At 51.9% G+C, this 15,102-nt stretch overlaps 1 protein-coding gene across 1 annotated transcript in view; it reads right to left on the bottom strand.

Annotated features, from left to right (window-relative positions):
- The window catches only part of UNC13B (unc-13 homolog B), a 294,094-nt gene that overhangs the window by 79,159 nt on the left and 199,833 nt on the right, over window positions 1-15,102 (bottom strand). Inside the window, exons 19-21 of the mRNA XM_060236646.1 lie at window positions 9,973-10,142; window positions 5,228-5,343; window positions 1,122-1,285 (exon numbers count right to left, since the gene is read on the bottom strand). Of these exons, the coding sequence (XP_060092629.1) occupies window positions 1,122-1,285; window positions 5,228-5,343; window positions 9,973-10,142 (450 nt within the window). The remainder of the gene's footprint in view (window positions 1-1,121; window positions 1,286-5,227; window positions 5,344-9,972; window positions 10,143-15,102) is intronic.

Raw genomic sequence — 15,102 nt, 5'->3', positions numbered from 1 at the left:
AATTCACCAGCTCTCTGGGATCCAGCTGACACACACACCCATGGAGGAGGGGGAGACAGGGCAGGGGGGCCTCTGGCACTGCCCCAAGTCTCCTGAAACAAAGCCAGGCAGGGGCAGCCTCGACGGCCAGGCAGCAGGCTCTTCGATGGCTGGCACTGGTTGACATGGCATTTGGGTAAAAGACAGGAATTGGGCTCTTCCCCACCTACAGCATTTGGGAGAGGGCCACTTGGGGATGAATGAACCCCTGGAGCCAGAGCCCTGGCTGAGCAGTCTGTCTTCATTCATGCAGACTGGCAGCGGCTCTCTAGGATCTCAGGCAGAGAAAGGTCTTTCCCATCACCTGCTACCCGGCCCTTCCACCTGGAGGTTAGAATCATAGAGTTGGAAAGGACCTCTAGAGTCATCTAGTCCAACCCCCTGCACAATGCAGGAAACTCACAAACACCTCCCCCTAAATTCACAGGATCTTCACTGCTGTCAGATGGCCATCTAGCCTCTGCTTAAAAACCTTCAAGGAAGGAGAGCCCACCACCTCCCGAGGATGAAGCCTGTTCTATTGAGGAATCGCTCTAACGGTCAGGAAGTTCTTCTTAATGTTGAGCCGGAAACTCTTTGGTCCTACCTTCTGGGGCAACAGAAAACAATTCCACACTATCCTCTATAGGACAGCCCTTCAAGGACTTGAAGATAGCGATCCTATTACCTCTCAGCCGCCTGCTCTCCAGGCTAAACATCCCCAGCTCCTTCCACCTTTCCTCATAGGACATGGTCTCCAGACCCCTCACCATCTTCGTCGCCCTCCTCCTTCTTAAAATGTAGTGCCCAAAACTGAACACAAGACTCCAGGGGAGGTCTTACCAGAGCAGAGTAAAGCAATACCATCACATTGCATGATCTGGACGCTAGATGTCTGTTGATACATCCCAAAATTGCATTGGAATGAAGTCTGCGATATTCTACTGCTTCTGAGGATTTTTAGACCTCCTGAAGTTTCACCATCCCACCATCCCTGGTTGCTCACGGGCTGCCCCCGCGGCCAGTCCGAATGCCACCTGCCCCCCATTCTCCCCAGCAAACCCTCCAACTGTTAACGGATGTTTTCAAAGTCTGCCACTCACGTCATGGCCTGATAGATGGACTCGATCCCATAGCGCATTGCAAACTCATCCACGATCTCCTGGCCCGTCTCGTCAAAGTAAACCTTCCAGGCATCGTCTCCTTTGGCTTCGGGAATCTTCACCACCCCGCTCCCTTGGACGTCTGTCAGGTGGTGAAAGAGGTTCTGGAAGACAAAGCAAAAGCCGGCCTGGGTGAGACAGAGGCAGCCGCTCTTCACTAACAACGCTCTGTCCTAGCAGGGCTGCGCTCCTTCCCGGAAGCTTCCGAGGCCTCCTGATCAGGGAGAGAAGCAGAAGGAGAACTCAGAGGGAAGAGCTCTCTCCTTCCACATGAAGCTGGTCAGCAGGCAGCCGTCTGTTGGCTCTCCCACCTCTTGGGGGGGGGGCGCCTCTGGAATCAGCCAGAGCCAGGGCTTTTTCCACTTGGGCTCCTGCTCTGCCCTGAAGAGAGGAGGGGATCCTTGGAGATCTTCTTGGAGCTCCTTGGCGATCTCCCTCCTTAGAATCATAGAGTTGGAAGGGATCTCTAGGGTCATATAGTCCAATCCCCTGCACAATGCAGGAAACTCACAAACACCTCCCCCTAAATTCACAGGATCTTCATCGCTGTCAGAGGGCCATCTAACCTCTGTTGAAAAACCTCTAAGGAAGGAGAGCCCAGTGTCATGAGCCCTGATGAGGGGGAGCTGGGAGGGTTAACAGACCTGGAAGAGTTGCCAGCCAGTTCCTCAGCTGACCAAACAGCAGCTGGCCCATCAAGCACTCTCCAGGCACCAGTGTCAGCTGTTGACGATCAATCTCCTCCAAGCTCTCCTCCTCCCATCTCAAGAGTTCGAAGCAGGCTCCGGAAAGAACTTTCAGAGCGAAGACATGAGGCACGCCGATGCTTCAGGTCTCTCAGCCCTGAGTCCTAGCAGAGTCGCTGCCACCCAGGGAGCAGGCTGATTGAGGCCCCCATATAGCTCCCACCCAGGACCTGGTAACCTTGTGGAATCAACAAGTCTATTCTCTGGCTTGCATCCACGCTCCTTCCTGATTCCTGGTCCTGCCCTGCTTGATTTCCTTGGCACCCTGGCCTTTTGGCTTTTGGACACTGACTTCTGATTCCGGTTTGTGATTCTGCCTGCCTGCACCCTGAGAACGTGACACCCACCACCTCCCAAGGAGGAAGCCTGTTTCACTGAGGAACCGCTCTAATGGTCAGGAAGTTCTTCCTAATGTTGAGCCGGAAACTGTTTTGATTTAATTTCAACCCATCGGTTCTGGTCCTACCTTCCAGGGCCACAGAAAGCAATTCCACACCATCCACTATAGGTCAGCCTTTCAAGGACTTGAAGATGGTGATCCTATCACCGCTCAGCCGCCTCCTCTCCAGGCTAAACATCCCCAGCTCCTTCAACTTTTCCTCATAGGACTTGGTCTCCAGACCCCTCACCATCTTCATCGCCCTCCTCTGGACCCCTTCCAGCTTGTCTAGATCCTTCTTAAAATGTGGTGCCCAAAACTGAACACAATACTCCAGGGAAGGTCTTACCAGAGCAGAGCAAAGTGATACCATCACATCACGTGATCTGGACACTAGACTACTGTTGATACAGTCCAAGATTGCATTTGCCTTTTTAGCCACCGCATCACCACATGTTGACTCATGTTCAGCATCTGATCCACTAAGACCCCTAGATCCTTTTCGCACAGACTACTGCTAAGACAAGATGTTCAGGAGGTGCTGCAAGATCTGCCTGTTTGGCAGGCTTCCAAGGGGGTTTGAATAGCAGAAGCATCTTTTCAAGGAGGAGGGCAGGAGAGAGATTTGCGGCTTGCTATTTTATCTTTGTTTTCAACTCGGGGATCTATCAACTATTATTGTAAACTGCCTTGAAACAGAAGGAAAGGGGGGATATAAATGTGTTGACCTCTTGTCCGCTCCAACGAAGTATCTGTTTGAAAAGGAAGACTCTGCTCACTTCTCAAAGCGTACCACCTTCGGATGAGGGCTGCACAACATCCAACAAGTCTAAGGCATCACCCCACCCCACCCCTGGGATGATGTCAACCTACAAGGAGGCTGGGAGGGAAGTCGGGCAGCTCCAGTGCCTAGAAACCCTCCCTGCATGAAATCATCTTTTTTTGCTAGATTATACTCAGATGGCAGGGCAGGAAAAAGGTTTATGGCAGCTGAGAAGACAGGGCTTTGATCAACATCTCTCACTCACCAGGGTTCTTAACCCCGTTCCCCAAATGTTAAAGAAAAGGATCTCCTAACAACACTGTTTCCCCGCACTCCATCGTCTTTGAACTCCATGCTGTGCCTGGGGGGGGGGGGGTCCACAGACACAGCCATCATCTGCTCCTGAAATGCAGCCATGAACAAACATCGGCAAGCAGAGAAGCCTCTAGCAAGCCCCTTCTGAACATTATAGTGCTGGGGACACAGACGCTTCAGGCTTCCTTCCCATTGGAGCCCTTAGACCAGAGGCGGGGAACTTTTTTTCTGCCAAGGGCCATATGGATATTTATAACATCATTTGTGGGCCATAAAAAATTATCAACCTAAAAAACAGTGCTCCACTGAGGGAGAATGATTCAGGCCAGCAAATTTAATGCAAATAATTGTTTTTTTATTTTCTATTTCGATCATTTGGGGAGAACCTAACGTGGTGCACACACACACAGCCTGCCACCCTAGGCAAATGCATAGGTCCAGGACTTTTTTGTAGAAAAAGCCCAGCTGGAACTCAGTGGCATATTAGACCACACCCTCATTAGCATATTAGGCCACACCATCTGGGACAATCAAGTGCAAACTGAACTGTGACAGTAACTTTTCCAGGCCCTGCAGCAATTCTAGCCGGCCAGTCAGGCCCCAGGGAGGCTGCTGCACAGTACATCTGGGCCCTGTGATTCCTACCTGGCCCTAGGGAGGCTGCTGCACAGAGCGGCTGGGCCCCACGATCCTCGCTGGCCAGCCTGGCCCCAGGGGGCTGCCACATGGCTCAGTTCGGCCCAGCAATCCCTGAAAGTCATACCAAGTTCCCCAACCCTGCCTTAGACTGCAGCTATCGCAGTCACAAGGTCTAGACTCTCTCTTATTTTCAAGCACAAAACCAGAACATTCTGGGATTTGTCTACCTGGAGAGTTGTCTGCAGGCCAAGCATAGTATGTTGCTTCTCTCTGCTTACCCAGCTGGGTATTTATTTATTTTAGTTGACTTGTATTCTGCCTTTTTCCGCCAGCTGGCTCAGGGCGAATAACAGCATAGATTAGACCTCAATTAAAACTTACAAATTAAAACCATAAAACAATAATATTATACACCAGGGGAGGCCAACGGTAGCTCTCCAGATTTTTTTTGCCTACAACTCCCATCAGCCCCAGCCATTGGCCATGCTGGCTGGGGCTGATGGGAGTTGTAGGCAAAAAACATCTGGAGAGCTACCGCTGGCCACCCCTGTTATACACCATAGGTGGCGATTTCAATTGGGCACATTCTACAGATCGGCTGTGGCCCAAAGGATATGCTAGTAGGATGGTGATAATGGGATAGCATCACGGCAAGAGAGGCCAAAACAGATGGAATAGGATGCCCACTGCCTCAACCAACGGCCCGGCAGAATAGCTCCACTTTACAGGCCCGATGAAATGGTAGTAGGTCAGAGATGGCCCGGATCTCTATCGGGAGCCAATTCCACCAAGCTGGGGCCAAGGCTGAGAAGGCCCTGATCGAGGCAAGGTGGATGTCCTTCGAGCCAGGGAGGGTCTGCAGATGCTGTGAAGCAGATTGTAACAATCTCCTGGGCGCGTATGGGGAGAGGCGGTCCCGTAGGTATGTCGGTCCCAGGCTGCGTATGGCTTGCAGTGTTTTATTTATGGCACCAACTCCTCTCCACAGAGACTGCCTATAGGTTCGGAAGCCACCCGGGGAGCCCACCTCTCCAAGCTGATCAGGGCGAGGAACGACCCGATCAAGACGTCCACCAGCAGGTCTCACCACCACTGAGTTGCCCCCACAGCAGAGGAATCTTCTCCAAGGCAGGTGGGTTTGCAATAGAAGATGCATGCCTCCCCCCCCTCCGTCCCCCCCATGCCTCTCCCAGCTGTGGCATACCTCATGAAGGCAGGTGTACTGGACGTGGTAAGGGGCCACCTTCTCTTCACCTTTGATTTCCACGCTGATCTGCAAGCGGATGGCACCCGACACGGCAGATTTATCCGTTCTTTTTTCTAAAGAGGAAAAAGAAACTGCTGCAGACGCTTGTCTTCTCAGCCTCGGCACCCAGGACAGTGTGAGGCCCCCGGGCAGAGGCAGAAGAGGGTGGGGAGACAAGGGGCACATGCCCAGGCCTCTACGCCTGTCCCTCATTGGGTGAACTTGTCGTGGCAAACCCAGCAGTCTGGACACCCACGGATTGTGCTGGGCTTGCAAATCCCCTCCAGCAGTACCGCAACACTGAACTTGGGATATCTCGTGTTTTTGTTGGGAGAGAGGACAGAAATCAGAGATAGAGGACAGATAGGTGGGACCCGGTGACAGACAGCCTCTAGTTCTGGATTCCTGCTTACAGAGGGAGCTCTGCTCGCAGCCCACACTGCCACTAAAATCATCTCAGGCGCTGCTGCCGAGAAGGTGTGACAGGGTGGGTGTGGAGCTGAGAAAGCACCTGGCCATCTCAGGCCTCCAAATAGTTTGCAACTCCCACCCGGTTTGCAAGTTCCTGATTCACACACAAATTCTGGACCACGTTCTCCCTCCACAGACGTTCTCTGGCATCTTGCCATCACGAAAGTGGAGTCAACTTGGTGCCCTTGGCTTCAGATTTCTGCAAGAACCCAGAGAGTGGAAGCCAGACAGCCACAGCAAGGTCTCAGGCATTCAAGACCCCAGAGGGGAATCTGCAGAAACCAATCCCAGGACAGACAAGGGGAGCGCTGGTCTCTGGAGTGGGCCATGCAAAAGGCTGCCCACTATTGCCTGTTTAAGACCAAAGCGGCACGACGCCTCTGCCCCACCTGGACATGAACTCATGCCCCAAGAAGCAGTGGCAGAGATTAATTGGACACATTTAAAATCTCACCTTAGAGGCTGCTTATTCCATTTATTCCTGCTGTTATAAAATGTCAAAACTGTGGGAGGAGGGTAACAACGGGTGGGATGGGCACTCAGTGAAATTAACTAGCAGTAAGCTTAGAAGAAGAAGAAGATATTGGATTTATATCCCGCCCTCCACTCCGAAGAGTCCCAGAGCGGCTCACAATCTCCTTTACCTTCCTCCCCCACAACAGACACCCTGTGAGGTAGATGAAGATATTGGATTTATATCCCGCCCTCCACTCCGAAGAGTCTCAGAGCGGCTCACAATCTCCTTCCTCCCCCACAACAGACACCCTGTGAGGTAGATGAATATATTGGATTTATATCCCACCCTCCACTCCCAAGAGTCTCAGAGCGGCTCACAATCTCCTTTCCCTTCCTCCCCCACAACAGACACCCTGTGAGGTAGATGAAGATATTGGATTTATATCCCGCCCTCCACTCCCAAGAGTCTCAGAGCGGCTCACAATCTCCTTTCCCTCCCCCCCGCCACAACAGACACCCTGTGAGGTAGATGAAGATATTGGATTTATATTCCACCCTCCACTCCGAAGAGTCTCAGAGCGGCTCACAATCTCCTTTCCCTTCCTCCCCCACAACAGACACCCTGTGAGGTGGGTGGGGCTGGAGAGGGCTCTCACAGCAGCTGCTTTTTCAGGGACAACTCCTGCCAGGGTTATGGCTAACCCAGGGCCATTCCAGCAGCTGCAAGTGGAGGAGTGGGGAATCAAACCCGGTTCTCCCAGATAAGAGTCCACACACTTAACCACTGCACCAAACTGATTCTCCTTCTTCAGCCAAAGGGTGATTAACACATGGAATTCACTGCCATGGGACATGGTGGTGGCTACAAACAGCTTCAAGAGAGGACTGGATGAAGATATGGAGCAGAGGACCACTGGTGGCCACAAGACAGAGATGGAACAGTGATGCTCTGTATTCTTGGGACTTGGGGGGCAAGAGTGGGAGGGCTTCTGGAGTTCTGGCCCCACCGGCAGACCTTCTGATGGCAGCTGGGGTTTGGCCACTGTGTGACACACAGTATTGGACTGGATGGGCCACTGGCCTGATCCAACATAGCTTCTCTTATATTCTTATGTCTGGGGCAGTGATGCTCTGTATCCGTGGTGTTTGGGGGGCACAGTGGGAGGGCTTCTAGTGTCCTGGCCCCACTGATGGACCTGCTGATGGCGCCTGGGTTTTTTTGGCCACCGTGTGACACAGAGTATTGGACTGGATGGGCCACTGGCCTGATCCAACAGGGCTTCTCTTATGTTCTTATGTGACACAGAGTGTTGGACTGGAGGGGCCACTGGCCTGATCCAACAGGGCTTCTCTTATGTTCTTATGTGACACAGAGTGTTGGACTGGATGGGCCATTGGCCTGATCCAACAGGGCTTCTCTTATGTTCTTATGTGACACAGAGTGTTGGACTGGAGGGGCCACTGGCCTGATCCAACAGGGCTTCTCTTATGTTCTTATGTGACACAGAGTGTTGGACTGGAGGGGCCATTGGCCTGATCCAACAGGGCTTCTCTTACGTTCTTATGTGACACAGAGTGTTGGACAGGAGGGGCCATTGGCCTGATCCAACAGGGCTTCTCTTATGTTCTTATGTGACACAGAGTGTTGGACTGGATGGGCCACTGGCCTGATCCAACAGGGCTTCTCTTACGTTCTTATGTGACACAGAGTGTTGGACTGGAGGGGCCATTGGCCTGATCCAACATGGCTTCTCTTATGTTCTTATGTGACACAGAGTGTTGGACTGGATGTGCCACTGGCCTGATCCAACAGGGCTTCTCTTACGTTCTTATGTGACACAGAGTGTTGGACTGGATGGGCCATTGGCCTGATCCAACAGGGCTTCTCTTACGTTCTTATGTGACACAGAGTGTTGGACTGGAGGGGCCATTGGCCTGATCCAACATGGCTTCTCTTATGTTCTTATGTGACACAGAGTGTTGGACTGGATGTGCCACTGGCCTGATCCAACAGGGCTTCTCTTATGTTCTTATGTGACACAGTGTGTTGGACTGGAGGGGCCACTGGCCTGATCCAACAGGGCTTCTCTTACGTTCTTATGTGACTCAGAGTGTTGGACTGGAGGGGCCACTGGCCTGATCCAACAGGGCTTCTCTTACGTTCTTATGTGACACAGAGTGTTGGACTGGATGTGCCACTGGCCTGATCCAACAGGGCTTCTCTTATGTTCTTATGTGACACAGTGTGTTGGACTGGAGGGGCCACTGGCCTGATCCAACAGGGCTTCTCTTATGTTCTTATGTGACTCAGAGTGTTGGACTGGAGGGGCCACTGGCCTGATCCAACAGGGCTTCTCTTACGTTCTTATGTGACACAGAGTGTTGGACTGGATGGGCCACTGGCCTGATTCAACATGGCTTCTCTCATGTTCTCATGATAGCAGAGATCTCAAAAATTCTGCCAACAAAATTCCTTTCCTTGCACCTTGAGGACCGTCTTCTTTGATTCTTCGGGGAGTTCTGGCAGGGCAGTAGAATATGAGCTACCAGCAGCTGAATGCGAGTGTTCAGGGTGGGCGGGGCCAAAGGTACAGCCTCAAGGGCAAGAGTCCAACTGGCTCTTTGTCTGGGCTCTGCAAATTGGGACTTGCAGTGCGGATCTCCGCATGGGGCCAAAAGGAACAGAAAAGTTCTCTGTTGTGAGGGTGTGTGGGAGGAAGAGGGTGCCCAAGAGACTCCGGGGTCAACGGAAATTTTCTTTCATACACAGTTTCGGAGCCCAGTCACACAAACCCCACACAGCCATGGGGCTGCACAGCTGAGAGACCAGCCCTTCCAGAGAAGACACACTGCAGAGGACAACAAAGATTCAGACTGTGGGGGCCCCACCGTACCCCACCCTGCCAGGCCCAAATCACGGGTCCTCTTCTATTCCTCTGGGCTTGTTGAGCCCTGCTCTGAACTGCAAACCAGATGGGAGGCATAAGGAACCTGCAGCTCGCGCCTCACTCTTACACCAGACCAAACCGGCATACTCTGCAAAGTGTGAATGCCCTGAGAGCACTCGGGGAGGGATGGTGGGTCAGTGGTAGAGCATCTGCTTGGTAAGCAGAAGGTCCCAGGTTCAATTCCTGGCATCTCCACCTAAAAAGGGTCCAGGCAAGTAGGCATGAAAAACCTCCGCTTGAGACCCTGGAGAGCCATGAATGGGGCTGTGGCTCAGTGGTAGAGCATCTGCTTGGTAAGCAGAAGGTCCCAGGTTCAATCCCCGGCATCTCCAACTCAAAAGGGTCCAGGCAAGTAGGCGTGAAAAACCTCAGCTTGAGACCCTGGAGAGCTGCTGCCAGTCTGAGTAGACAATACTCACTTTGATGGACCAAGGGTCTGATTCAGTATAAGGCAGCTTCATATGTTCACAAGGAGGCTGCAAGTGTGCCTCTTCTCTGGGCCTGGGCCGTGCAGGGAGGAGTCCTAGGCTCCATTGACTTCCACTCCCCAACATTTCTGGGATGAAGACATTGATAAGGTTTTTTGCTGCCCAGACTTCTCTTTCCCTACATCCTTCACTCTTTCCTGTTAGCAGTGAAGGAGTGAAGCCAGTCTGCTTTCTCTCCCAGCCTTCTCCCTGGAGGTGCCACAACACTACGCTCTTTGCGACTCAGGGAGGGCACCCCCAGCTCTCCAAAGCCAGATTTCTGCCCTCCCGAGACGCCAGCTCAGCGAGAACTTAACCGCCAGTCAGCAGAACAGCGGCCAGAGCAGCAGAAGCCACTTACCGAGGTTGTACCAGACATCCATCTCCCCACTCAGCGTGCGCACCTCGATGATGGTCTGACCCAGGAAATCATCCGACTCGCGCTTAAGCCTCTGCTTGACGCGGGATTTGATGTCGTCGTCCTCATCCCAGACCCGCACTTTGATCCGATCAGAAGAGTTATGGCACTCGCTGCAAGGGACAAGGTCACGGGTATGCAAAGGACCCCCCCTCATGTGGCAGGAGGGGGCTTAAAACTCCACTGTTGCTCCTTTTGTGCTTGTGGAGTGCAAGAAAGCAGCCAGCACAGGCCAATGATAAAAAGAGGCACAGAATGGTGAACCTCAACGCATTTGTCATGATTCTAGGCCTAGTGTGGCCTACAGGCTCCAGGAAAGCCTGTGTTAGAGTAGCAATCAGGCCTACATTTCCCAGGATCTCTTCTATCTCTCTGATCGAGAGGGCATAAGCTCTGGAGGGAAAACTTGCCCGGTGAAGAAAAGAGGGATGGGACCTGGGGGGGAAACAAAAGGACTAGCTGGAGAGGGAAGTAGGCTCTCTCTGGAAAGGCTGAGCGGGAGAGAGGCTGCAGCAGGACGGTTCCCTCACTCAAAGAGGGGTGAGTCGGTTTGAAATCAGGAGGAGGGCATGTATAGTTAGTCATGTCAGGGCTTTTATTTTCTTCGTACCACCTTTACTGTTTTTCCCTTTTTTCACTGTTGCACTAATAATTAAAACCCACTCATTTGTTCTTGAGCACTTACAATAAATGTATTGTTGTTATACTGCCTGGGTCCTCGTGCCTCTGCAGACACAGAGGGAGGTATTTGCTGAGAAAGAATGCAGACGGGCTGGGTGGCTGCTCTGGATAGATTCGTACTACAGTGGTGGCAACCTACTGAAGTGCCCTCCCTAGTCCCGTCTGTGACAGCATTCAAGAGCCACTTCTGAAAGAGCATCAGACCAAAAAGGACCAGAAATGTTACGTTGTTCATACCAGTAAAAAAGGATCCCCTCCCCATGCAAAGCCTTTATAACACCCGAGACGCACTGGGAGAAGGGGCTATGGGGTGCCAGGCCAACAGGACTCCTTGTCATGGGTGCAACAGGGCGGGGAGGGGGAAGGAAAGAGATGCATTCTTCACCAATCCCATATCTAGTCTGCCCTTCTTTGTGGTTCATGGCTGCTTACACATCACAGACAAAACTGTGAAACTCTTAGATTAAGCCCCCAGACACCCCCTCCTCAGCAGTTTATGTCCAGTTAAAATCCCTGGAAAATATAATGGTTCTGGAGAGCCTTCTGAAGATGTCTAGCGACAGCGTCCCCACATCTCTTTAGGGAGGCGTGTTCCACAGAGGGGGAGCTACAAAGGGAAAGGATGTCAGGTGGCCCACCCTACATGAGGGGGACAGTCAGAAAGTGGGCACCTGAAGACCACAATTGGCATGTGCAAAGGAGGAGGAGATGGTCCTTTAAATGTGGGATCTCCATGCCCTGAAAGGCTGCAATCAGCACCGCGAATGGAACTTGGAAACATACGGTCAGTTTTAAGATAGTGCAGGATATGTTCCCATTGGCTAGCCCCTGACAATAGTCGGTTTGAAGGCAGTTTCTGGGCTGCCTTCAAAAGCAGCCCAATGCAGAGCTCATTGCAGCAAGGCGGCTGAGACGTTTCAGAACCCGGCATCAGCATGGCCAGATCGCCCAGGTGTACGAACAGCACTGGCAAACCAAATTCAGCCACAGGAAGGTGCTCTTGGCTGTGCCCCCCCCCAACAGTCCATGAGCAGCCCCCAGACCCTTAACCGCCCCCACCCAGGCCAACTCCATCCACACTCTCCAAAACCTCCGCCTTCCTGACTTCTTTGTCTGGGTTCAGCTTCAGGTTTTTTTTCTGCCTCAGCCACCTGACTGCGGCGTCAAAGTGGTCAGAGGCCTCTGACAGATCTAACAGATCAACACGGAAGACTGCTCCCTGCCCAGCTTTCATCAAAGGCCACCCACCAGCAGAGGCTGACTTGGTTCCAAACCAGACTGAAAGGGGCCAAGGGCAGACGAGTCACCCAGGACCCCATGGCGCTTCTCCACTAACACACACTGGATCCCCTCATGCAGAAAAGAAAAACTGCAGACTGGCCTAACTGACCACTTCAGCCTCAGCCAGGACAGGTGTCCGAAGGAAAGCTCCTCCTTCTCAGTCACTGAGTCATTAATGATTTTCACCAATGGCTCCAATGCCTTTTCCCAGCCTGATTTTCAAAGCCAGGACAGGTGCAGACAAAGAGCACTAGTGGCAACCCTCACAACCCCAAGGACACACTGGTGGACCTCCTGTTGGCACCTGGTTTTTTTGGCCACTGTGTGACACAGAGTGTTGGACTGGAGGGGCCACTGGCCTGATCCAACATGGCTTCTCTTATGTTCTTATGTGACACAGAGGGTTGGACTGGAGGGGCCATTGGCCTGATCCAACAGGGCTTCTCTTATGTTCTTATGTGACACAGAGGGTTGGACTGGAGGGGCCATTGGCCTGATCCAACATGGCTTCTCTTATGTGACACAGAGTGTTGGGCTGGATGGGCCATTGGCCTGATCCAACATAGCTTCTCTTATGTTCTTATGTGACACAGAGTGTTGGGCTGGATGGGCCATTGGCCTGATCCAACAGGGCTTCTCTCATGTTCTTATGTGACACAGAGAGTTGGACTGGAGGGGCCATTGGCCTGATCCAACACGGCTTCTCTTATGTTCTTATGTGACACAGAGTGTTGGACTGGATGGGCCAATGGCCTGATCCAACACGGCTTCTCTTATGTTGTTATGTGACACAGATTGTTGGACTGGATGGGCCACTGGCCTGATCCAACAGGGCTTCTCTCATGTTCTTATGTGACACAGAGGGTTGGACTGGAGGGGCCATTGGCCTGATCCAACACGGCTTCTCTTATGTTCTTATGTGACACAGAGTGTTGGACTGGATGGGCCATTGGCCTGATCCAACACGGCTTCTCTTATGTTCTTATGTGACACAGAGTGTTGGACTGGAGGGGCCACTGGCCTGATCCAACAGGGCTTCTCTCATGTTCTTATGTGACACAGAGGGTTGGACTGGAGGGGCCATTGGCCTGATCCAACATGGCTTCTCTTACGTTCTTATGTGACACAGAGTGTTGGACTGGATGGGCCATTGGCCTGATCCAACACGGCTTCTCTTATGTTCTTATGTGACACAGAGTGTTGGACTGGATGGGCCATTGGCCTGATCCAACACGGCTTCTCTTATGTTGTTATGTGACACAGATTGTTGGACTGGATGGGCCACTGGCCTGATCCAACACGGCTTCTCTTATGTTCTTATGTGACACAGAGTGTTGGACTGGATGGGCCATTGGCCTGATCCAACACGGCTTCTCTTATGTTGTTATGTGACACAGATTGTTGGACTGGATGGGCCACTGGCCTGATCCAACAGGGCTTCTCTTATGTTCTTATGTGACACAGAGTGTTGGACTGGATGGGCCATTGGCCTGATCCAACATGGCTCCTCTTATGTTCTTATGTCTGGGGCAGTGATGTTCTGTCTTCTTGGTGCTGGGGGGGGGGCACAGTGGGAGGTATTCTAGTGTTCTGGCCCCACTGGTAGACCTCCTGATGGCACCTGGTTTTTTGGCCACTGTGTGACACAGAGTGTTGGACTGGATGGGCCATTGGCCTGACCCACAGGGCTTCTCTTAGGTTCTTATGACCCTGAATCTACCCCCTAACAACAGGACCATCCTCCCTGGAGGCCTTAGCCACAAATTCCAGATTGTCTCACCGTAAACACAGACAGGGACCCTGCCGGACTCTCCAATGGCTCGGCAGAGACCCTTCAGAGCTGCGGGTAATGAGAGGCTGGACTAGACTTCAGGGCCATCAGCTGGGCTAATCAGACTCTTAACCTGTGGCAGAATTTTTCTGAGGAAACTTAAAGATTCACGGACACATCCATTTTGTTCACATTTGTTCATTGTTTGAAATTTTGGTTCTCTCTCATGATCCTCTACAGCACAGCTGCACTGTCTCTATGAAAGAGACCCAGTCCTAGAAAATAGTTTATATTTTCAGTATCAGTAGTACTAACTTCAGAGCATAAACATTAGATTAGGAACTCCTGACGTAGCATTCATCTAAGAGCTTCTTGACCCACCAGGACAGATAATATACTTGATTAAATGCCTGCATAGTTTGACCCTCATAGTATTGCTTTGTCAAAGTATTGCAAGTCAAAGTTCCTTGCCCCTTGTTATTCTAGAAAAACACCTTATAGGTCTTTGGGCAGAGCAATCAGGATTTTAAGAAGGATATAAACAAGCTGGAGCGGGTCCAGAGGAGGGCAACAAAGATGGTGAGGGGTCTGGAGACCAAGTCCTATAAGGAAAGGTTGAAGGAGCTGGGATGTTTAGCCTGGAGAGGCAGCGGCTGAGAGGTGATAGGATCACCATCTTCTAGTACTTGAAGGGCTGTCATATAGAGGAGGGTGTGGAATTGTTTTCTGTGGCCGCAGAAGGTAGGACCAGAACCAATGGGTTGAAATTAAATCAAAAAAGTTTCTGTATCACATTCTCCGGGTGCAGGCAGGCAGGAGTCCAAGGTCAAAATCCAGGAAGTCAAGTAGGAGCCAAATCTCCAATGCAGAATCACAAACCGGAATCAGAAGTCAATGTCCAAAAGCCAAAAGGTCAAGGTGCCAAGGAAATCAAGCAGGGCAGGATCAGGAATCAGGAAGGAGCGTGGATGCAAGCCAGAGAATAGACTTCTTGCTTCCACAAGGTTACCAGGTCCTGGGTGGGGGCTATATGGGAGTCTCAATCAGCCTGCTCCCTGAGGGGCAGCGACTCTGCTAGAACTCAGGGCTGAGAGATCTGAAGCATCGGCGTGCCTCATGTCTTCGCTCTTTAAGTTCTTTCCGGAGCCTGCTTCGAACTCTTGAGATGTGAGGAGGAGAGCTTGGAGGAGACTGATCGTCAACAGCTGACACTGGTGCCTAGAGAGTGATTGGTGGGCCAGCTGCTGTTTGTTCAGCTGAGGAACTGGCTGGCAACTCTTCCAGGTCTGTTAACCCTTCCTGCTCCTCCTCGTCAGGGCTCATGACACTCCGGCTCAACA

This window comes from Heteronotia binoei, chromosome 4, assembly GCF_032191835.1.
Source record: "Heteronotia binoei isolate CCM8104 ecotype False Entrance Well chromosome 4, APGP_CSIRO_Hbin_v1, whole genome shotgun sequence".
Classification (NCBI taxonomy): domain Eukaryota; kingdom Metazoa; phylum Chordata; class Lepidosauria; order Squamata; family Gekkonidae; genus Heteronotia; species Heteronotia binoei.
The sequence above is the reverse complement of the archived record's forward strand: the minus strand, read 5'-3'. Positions and strand labels throughout refer to the sequence as shown.